An 8536-nucleotide genomic window follows, 5' to 3' on the forward strand; every position below is an offset into this window, starting at 1 on the left:
GGCTTTGCTACAACTGCTTTGTAGCCCCAACAAGCGTTTCTGGCTTGCTGTGAGCCACTTCTCAGGCACCCTTTTCCTGCCTCCTCCTGCAGCCACGCTGCTTTCACATCAGAAATACTCCCCCAACACTTTTGGAGTTTCTTTCTTACACAGCCTCTGCAAGCCAAGAAAACTGCTCAGATCTATTCAGGAGATTCCTGACAGTCTTCAAAGGATTGCTAATTCCAGTCTGCTTGAAAAAAATGTAGGGCATTCCTCCTCTTACAGCTTTTCTGCCTTCCCTTCTTTCTCTAACTCAGCACCTGTTGGTGCAACACACCAGAAACAAAGTGCACCTGAATCTATCTGAAGCTTCAGCAGCTCCTGCTGTAGGCAGGGAGATTGGACACCCCTTGGAAGGGCCATCCAGCTGCCTACGCAAAACCAGCTTTCTAGAGTAGAGTGGTTCACCCCTGGCCGGCTCGGCTTAAGGGCTGACAAGGGTTAACAGTGTTTGCTCCTCGCTCCATCTCACCCCCTCCTCCTCCTCACTGTGCATTTCAGTCAAAGACCTGCTCCCTGGCCAGCCAGTGCCGGGATTAGGCTGCTCCAGCAGTCTGGCTGACACTCTGTGCAGGAGCAGGTCCGGGGGTCCGCAGGCAGCACAGCCCAAGTGCTGCAGAGCCCTCCGGGAGGAACTCCAGAACTGAAGGGGCAACAATCACCACTCTGAAGATTTTTAAATTATGCAAGTTCAAAACAACCTTTGAAAACACCCAACTTAGGAAAATACCGAATTTCTGGTGGTTTTTTTGTTTTGTTTGGAAATATCCCCTCCTCTCCCCCTCCCTTTTTTTTTTTTTTTTTTTTTACTTTTCTTGAAAGACTGCAAGTATTTTAGTTACTATGCCTGCTCAGGAGCCATATGGAAAAATCAGTTCTGTCCTGTTAAACTGGTTGCACAGTTTTGATTTTCATGTGCCTACAGAGATCTGAAAAACCCATGTCGTTTTATTTTATGTTTTTTCGGCAAAGAGGGCAAGTGGTCTGAGGATCATCTGGTCAAGAACACAATAGGTAAGCACAGCGATTTTTGTGTGAGGTATTTCCAAGAGTCTGAGAATATGTTGTTTGTGTAATTGGGTGAAAATTACCACAGCCTTTAGGACGATGTTCTCTTTGGGATAAGCTGATTATAGGTTTGTTGATCGCTTGGTTTGTTTGTTTTCCTGGACGAGGAAAAAACTGAGCTGCTGTGGTATCAGTGTGGTTTGCAGGATCCTGTCATTTACACAGCAGAAAGACTTTTTTTTTTCTTTTTTTTTATCCTCTCCAAAGGGGCAGAGCAACTCAGATTCCACTGTCAAAGGTAAAACAAAATATTTGGGGTTAAGTTTTATATCTGTAAGCTATTATTAGACTACAAGAATAACAAAGTGGCAAAGTGACTCAGAGTCATAAGGAGAGCTCTGTTATAAGAACATTAAAAATGGAACTGACATAGAAATCTTAACTATTCTTTCAGCTTGTTCAGATGGGTGTTTAATCCTGCCTTCAACCAGGTGCTAAAAATATTACAAACAGGCAGAGAATATATCAACTTTACATGGATGTTGAGAGGGACATTCAGATAATCTGGCAGTGATAATTTCAATAATAATCTCACTGATGCTCAAGATGTGCTTTACTTTGGGAATCACAGATTTTGTACATAACCTCCAGTTGTATTCAACAGTATGTTTAAATGTGCATGTTTGAAATGGATTTTACAAGGAGCAGGTCCTTTCCTAAAGTCACTTTAATTGCAATGGACAGCAGGTCTGTTGTACTGTAGATTTGACTGCTTGAGATGCTCTGCACATTTGTAGGCACCATAAGGAAAGGGCTGATCTCAGAAACAAGTAAAAATTACAAGGAATTGAGCCTTTGTCTTTTATGTTCTCTTCTACCGTTACCCAATAATCATATTTAACTGGGATATTTACTCTTCGCTGCTTGTAAGATGCAATAAGCTACTTTTCCCTCAAAAAAAGGGATCTTGCTTACAGAGCTCCCTCTGCTTTCCAAATCCCTGAGCTACAGCTGGCACCTGTGTTAAAGGTCTACACCCTTTCCACTTTCATATTTGCCTTTTTCTGAAACTGGATGTGGCAGACAAAAGTGTTGTAAGCACAATCAATAACCTCACATAGTAGTGTACTGTCAAATTCCTTGTCCTAAACAGGGTGTCCTGTCTGTGTGGCTCTGGGCAATGTACACAACCTTTTAAATAATGTCAGAAACAATGCCAGCATTTGCTGAGGACCGGTTGTGTACTTTTCTCTCACAGATGCCAAGCTGATAAGAAAGCCCCCTGGGGAACAGGGACACACCTGATGTTTAAAAATCTCTTATCAGAGTGAGTACAATATAGTTGCTCCTGCGAGCAGCAAATGCTGAGACAGGCTGGAAGTGATGCAGGTATGAAAATGATGGGCAATGCGAGAATCTAAGAACAGGATTACTGCCCTACAGTAATAAAGCTTTCCTCCAAATGAGATATGCAAAATGCTTAGAATCTCTTAAGCATCAGTTCAGGGAGTCTTATCCAGCCTTCTCCACCTTTCATCTAAAAGTATCTTACACAATTCTTAATAAGTCATGCTGATCCTCTTCTCTACACATAGAGAAATAAAAATCCAATAATCTCTGACCAACCAGCAGAAGCAGTGTTTGGGAGACAGTGACCTCCCGTGAGTTTGAAAGTGACAGCTCCATTACAAACAGCTCAGCCTTGAAATTTAGGAAATGAAAACCATAAACTAGAAAAAAGATATTTTTATGTAATTCTCCACTCATTCTTTCAGCAGTAAAAGATTTTTTTTTTTTTTACAACTGTCTTGTGATATTGCACCTGTGCTACACTGACCGTATTTTCTATAACCAAAGACTTCATTCCAGCTTCTTGACAGAGAAATCCCCTGAGAAATATTTCTCTGTGAACTTTAAGCAATTTAGCAAAATGGAGACTGGCACTCTATGAATGCCTGACTTGCAGTGATTATGATAAATACCAGTAAAAGCACAGAGAGTGTCACTGATTATTTTCTCCCCAATGACAGCAGTTTCTATTCACTTTTGTCATCTCACTTTGCAGTACTGAAGATGTCCTGGCTCAGGTTTTATCTGCCTCTCCACATTCTCATGGCAGCTTGCTTGTGCCATTCCATAAAAGCACCCACCAGTTCTCAACAAAGCTTCCGGACTGATCTCTTCAATTTCTACCACTCCCTGATACTTGCTGATGGTAAGGAAACTACAGTTCACCTGATGAAGGATATACCCAAAAGGTAAGAGCAAATCAGCCGCTCCTGTTCTCAGATACTTCCCTACAGCACTGGTAGTTGCACACCACCAGCACAGGCCAAAAATCTATGCACCTGCAGAGCTCTACCAGTGCACGCTGAATGTACAGCAAGAGGCCCACTATTCAAGTCATTCCATTGCCCAGAATCTGGAATGAGCCTCTGAGATGACATTTAGGTTCATGTACACATTTCAGGCAGCTTTCTGTGGTGTTTGTCAGAGCAGCAGCTGATTACCTAGCAAATTAACTATACCCAAAAATCAAGAGAACATCTGCACAGACATCTCAGAGAAACTTCTGCCAGTGTCCTGCACGCTTGCAAGTGTTTTTGCTGAATGGCCCTACAACTTGCTAAGACCAAAAGCGCTTTGCACGTGGAAATTCCACAGACTCTTTGCTTCCCCAAAATGTCTGCAAAGTTTTCTGCCCTACCTGGATATGTGGGTGATCTGGGTATTACAACTGGTGCTGTACATCTTGGGTAGCAAAGATCAATCTGCTTGTTTGGGAAGAGAACACTTGAAGGGGTTTAATTAGACTCCACTCTGGGCAGTGACCAACACACAGAGATTTTGACACAGACCCGAGTGGTCACGGAGCAGAGGGCGAGTCCAGATGGTTCAGTCTTCACATGCATTGCACAGACAGAAACTGGAACATGGCAATATATTATATAACGTGGTGATGCTCACAAGAGCAAAACTAAGAGTTCTCCTTGTTAAAGGAAAAGGGGCATTGAAATCTCAGAGACAAGGGAATTTTTCTACGCTCATGTGGCGTAACAGTACAACTGCAATTAAGAGGCAAACCCCCTTCAGTTTAACGTGATCAGGTGAGGTTCTTATGAACCCCAGTCATCCAAACAAGTTTCGGCTTAGAGTAAAAGACTCAAGAATGTGGCCCAGTAGCCACATCCTGAAATTAAGCCAGACCTCTAGGCTTACATGATGATCCATAATGACTATGCTTGTCTCACTAATAAACAAAAAAAAACCCTTGAATTGCCTCCATTTAAGTGCAGAGTGAGTGACCTGTGTCCAAACAGTTCTGTGGCTATATACAGTCCTTATAAAAACAACAGGAATAAACAGAGACGGGAGGTTGAGCTTTTTTTAGGCGGGAATCAAAGCTGACCAAAGACGCTGATGTCACTTTGCACTGCTCATGCACAGCAGCCTTTGACACAGAGGCAATTAAGGTAGAACTGGTCTGGATCAAACTGCCTTTTACATCTGAAACTTTTCAGGACTGGCTAAAACCAGTCTGTTAGATCTGCATCTGACACCCAGGAAAACCCAGATATGCAAGCACATATGAGGGAGGATAGGATCTAAGAGCCTTCACTAAACTCCAGTCAGGAAACCCTGGGGATAAGTGTACCAAATTCCCCAGAGTCAGGCAAAGGTGGTTATCTAGAAGGCAGTTCAAGCTAAATCATATCCATCACCCAAAATAACCAGCTAAGGACTGCGAAATGATATTCACCTCAAGTATGCTAAAATTCAGAGGGAAAAAAATATCACCTAAGGTACATGAACAAAGCTTTGAGCAAATATTTATGCACTAGAATAAAAACAAACCAACAACGCACAGCTTGTATCCCTCCCACAGCTGAAGGTTACAGACATTCACATCCCTTTGTGTGGATGCACCTCAGAGAGCAGCAGTCATTTCAATACCACATCAGGACAGCTGATTACAAGGCATCTCAAGCAAACTTGAACTCCCCGACACTTTCCCTCTGTTTCTAATCCACATTTACAGGTACTATTTTGTTTTGGAAGAAAGCAGAGTCCTTTCGCCGTTCACAATAACAGTGACCCCCTGTGACGTTCCCATCGAATGGAGCATCCTTGTGCACAAGGCTTCAGCAAGTTCCCTTGGAAAAGAAACACAAGGTGAGACCTTCAGCCCATCAAAGCAGAGGCAAAGAAAGGATAAGTTACTCACAGGGAACTCCCCACAAGCCTAAATAGCTCACGCTTCCCTCTGTTGTAAATTGCCACAGACTCACTCTGTTTACATGGATGAAACGTGGGAACCCATCAGATTTTGCCCTCAACTCAAGTTAAGTTAAGGATTATCTGTGGAAAAAAGTCTGCATCTAAGGTTAATATTTGGGAACAACTGTGGGTCTTTGTGGCTGCACAAACACAGATCAACTCCATCAGCTCTTTGTACTGGGCCAAACTTCCCCCCTGCTGCCTCAGCTCTTTTTCTGTGGCTTTGGCCACTTGAGACAGTCATTTGCTCCCCACAGCGAAGCAGAGACAATTTATCCATTTCTTCCTCTAGGATTACCATTTACCATGTCAGTGGGCATTACACTGCCAGTAGCCCAAAAAGAAATTGCTTTCTCTTGCATGAATTTTTTGAATTAATGTTTCGAACTAAGAATCTGAAAGCTGCCATTAACAAGTCTTACCTGGCAAGCAGGTACACCTGACCAAGTTCAAATTATGCTCCTGTTTTCCTTCTTCATAGGAGACAATGGCACAAAACTAATCCAAAGGAAACCCCTATTCTAGAAAGAGTGAGTCTCCTTAAAATAAAGTACCCGAAGGGACAGCTAATGGAAGAAGAAAATTTTAGGGACATCAGCATGATACAAGTTAAGCTTTTGCAAGCCGCGGTTTCATAATAACAGTTTTTGAAAACATAATTCTACAGCTGCACAGTGAAAATAAAAGCTTCTCAAATTTTATCTTAATAAATTGCCAGTAGCAACTGAAACATATTTTTAGTTATAATTATTGTTTTCAAGAAGAAAATACGATGTTCCCTTACATGTGAACTGTAAAATTTATACGATGTGCTCTATTTCACATGGGTTAAACCAGCAGTTACAACTCTGCTTTCTGCCCGCAGGTGACCACGATACACAGGAGGTCTCACAGTCTCAGAAGGCCTCAAGCATCGTGTCCACCATTTTTAACTACAAGGGAAATTCCGTAGAGACTTACATGGGTATGTCTTCCCATTCTGCCCTTTACATGCTGGAGTTCTTATCCACTGAGCGGGACACACACATTACTGTGTACCTAACGACTGACACAACATCTGGGCACCTCTACCCGGAGCTTCCAATGGATCCACGCATAGATGTTATTGGAGTTGGGCATACAACAGTGACTCTGACCTGGAAACACAGTCCTTCTGTCCTGCAGCACAGAGAAAGCATCCAGTACTGCCTCCTAGTTAATGAGAAGCACAACTACAAGAGCTTATGTGCTGCTGAGACAGCAATCAGATCCTCTGGAATGAAGCTGCCACCTACGTTGGCTTTGTCCCTGTCCCCCTACCTCCTCGAGCCGCAGCAGGTGATGATATTGTCCAACAGTGAGCTGAGCATCATCAACAAAGTGAGCAGCGGGGAAGTCCGGCAGATCTGCATGGGCACCAAGAACACTTACACAGTGCCCAACCTCAGCCCCAGCACCCAGTATTACTTTGATGTTTTCGTTGTCAATCTCCTTACAAACGCCAGCGCCGCTTACACTGGGACGTTCGCAAGGACCCTGGAAGAGCCTGAACCCAAGGTGACCGAGCTGAAAGATGGCAAAGTGATTCAGGTTGTCCTGGATGGGAAAAAGAAATTCTCCAGCCTGCAGTACCAGGCGAGGCACAAGAAAGTACAATTCTCCTTTCAGTTGTGTCGTGGCCAAGTACGGGTTCACATAACAAAGAACGGCAAAACAGTGGCCTCGGAAAACATCTCAGGGCTGAGGTATTTCTCTCTGAAGGGAAAGCTGCTGGACACATATCTGGTGCAGCTGAGGTCCACAGAGGAATCTAACTCTTCTGTGAAAGTACAGGTGTCCCCCCATTTCCACAAGCCTTTATTCCCGCTTCTTCCAGAGAGCTTAAAAATCAAGTCCTTCAGTAAACTGAGAACCTGCAACTCTGTGACCATTGCCTGGCTGGGAACACAAGAGGAGAGCAAGTACTGCGTGTACAAGAGAAGGATTGAGGAAGATCAGGTCTGGAGGGAACTGCAAAACGCAGACAGGTGCTCTGGACCTGAGTCTCGGCACAAATCAGAGAAAGTGCTGTGCAAGTATTTCTATGATCTGAATCTCCAGCGAGCTGTCACCACAGAGACCATCAAGGGGCTGGATGCAGGAACACTTTACTTGTTTGATGTTTATCTCTTTGGGCCATCTGGCATCCCTGTGAGATATCACAGCAAAGTCGTGAAGACCAGAAAAAAATGCTGAAGGTTTTTAAGAACAGATTTGAAGTGAATGAATGAAGACTTCTCGAAACCTACACCAATCCATGTCATAGCCTGTGCAGTTTAAAATACACTCAGATAAAATATAAAGCCATGAGATTCTACAGAGAAAAAAAAAAAATCTTAGTTGTCTAGATCATTACACTTACTTTTACATCTCCTCTCCTGTGTAGGGTGAGGTTTTTCTCTTTTCCTATCTCATTCAGACATCAAAAACAGACCTGTGAAACAAACCCACAATCGTGGAAACAAAATACCCTAATGGCACCTATGAGAAATAGATTGGTTACCTAAAATGCTTCTGAAATCCAATACAGAAGTGATGGGAAGCGCCTCACAAGAAGCACACATTATTTTCAAGTCCCAGAGAGTTTTCCACTTTCTGTAACTCACAGAGGTAATGGGGAACTGAGAGACCCCCACAAGTCAGGCTACTCTTGAGAAACTGCATTTCCTCACTGCTTGAGCAGAGATGGAGACAACAAGAAATTAAAAGAAGCAGTGCAACTCATGTAAAGCTCCACACCTCAAGTGAAGCAGGCTGAAACACATCTTTCCCCGTTACCTGCATGTTTGTTTGGTTTCATTTCTATAGAGAAACTGTGCTTGATTAGAAACACAAAGTTTAGGCCAGGAGCTAGCTCTGGATCCAGCTTTTCTGGGGAGTATACAAACACACTGCTGTGCTGCTGCCCACTGAGGACAGCAGCAAATGAGGAATCCTGACACAGAAAGAAGATTAATCTATAACCTCAGATATCGAGCCCCTGTCTATGACTGTGTGACTCCTGAGTGTAATATATTCATTCTTTACATCTTTAAATGAGCTTATATGAATGAATGCATTGCCTTGAGAAAAACTAAGCGTGGTTTTCCTATTAAATATCATGGAGGAAAAAAATATTTGTAGTAAAAATCCTGACAAACACTTCTTAGTTGCCTTGTTTCCTTGATTACCTTCCTCAAATGACATGAGA

General features: G+C 43.0%; 1 protein-coding gene across 1 annotated transcript; it reads left to right on the forward strand.

Annotated features, from left to right (window-relative positions):
- Window positions 1–556: 556 nt before the first annotated feature.
- Window positions 557–7794, forward strand: LOC114069967 (protein NDNF-like). Its single transcript, XM_027907135.1, has 4 exons — window positions 557–1056; window positions 3116–3308; window positions 5090–5223; window positions 6194–7794. Exons 2-4 carry the CDS (start codon window positions 3124–3126, stop codon window positions 7540–7542), a joined length of 1668 nt encoding a protein of 555 aa, XP_027762936.1. The 5' UTR covers window positions 557–1056; window positions 3116–3123; the 3' UTR covers window positions 7543–7794.
- Window positions 7795–8536: the final 742 nt, after the last annotated feature.

Source organism: Empidonax traillii, unplaced genomic scaffold (genome assembly GCF_003031625.1).
Source record: "Empidonax traillii isolate 1590-97213 ecotype Southwest subspecies unplaced genomic scaffold, ASM303162v1 scaffold1405:size211071, whole genome shotgun sequence".
NCBI classification, from domain to species: Eukaryota; Metazoa; Chordata; class Aves; order Passeriformes; family Tyrannidae; genus Empidonax; species Empidonax traillii.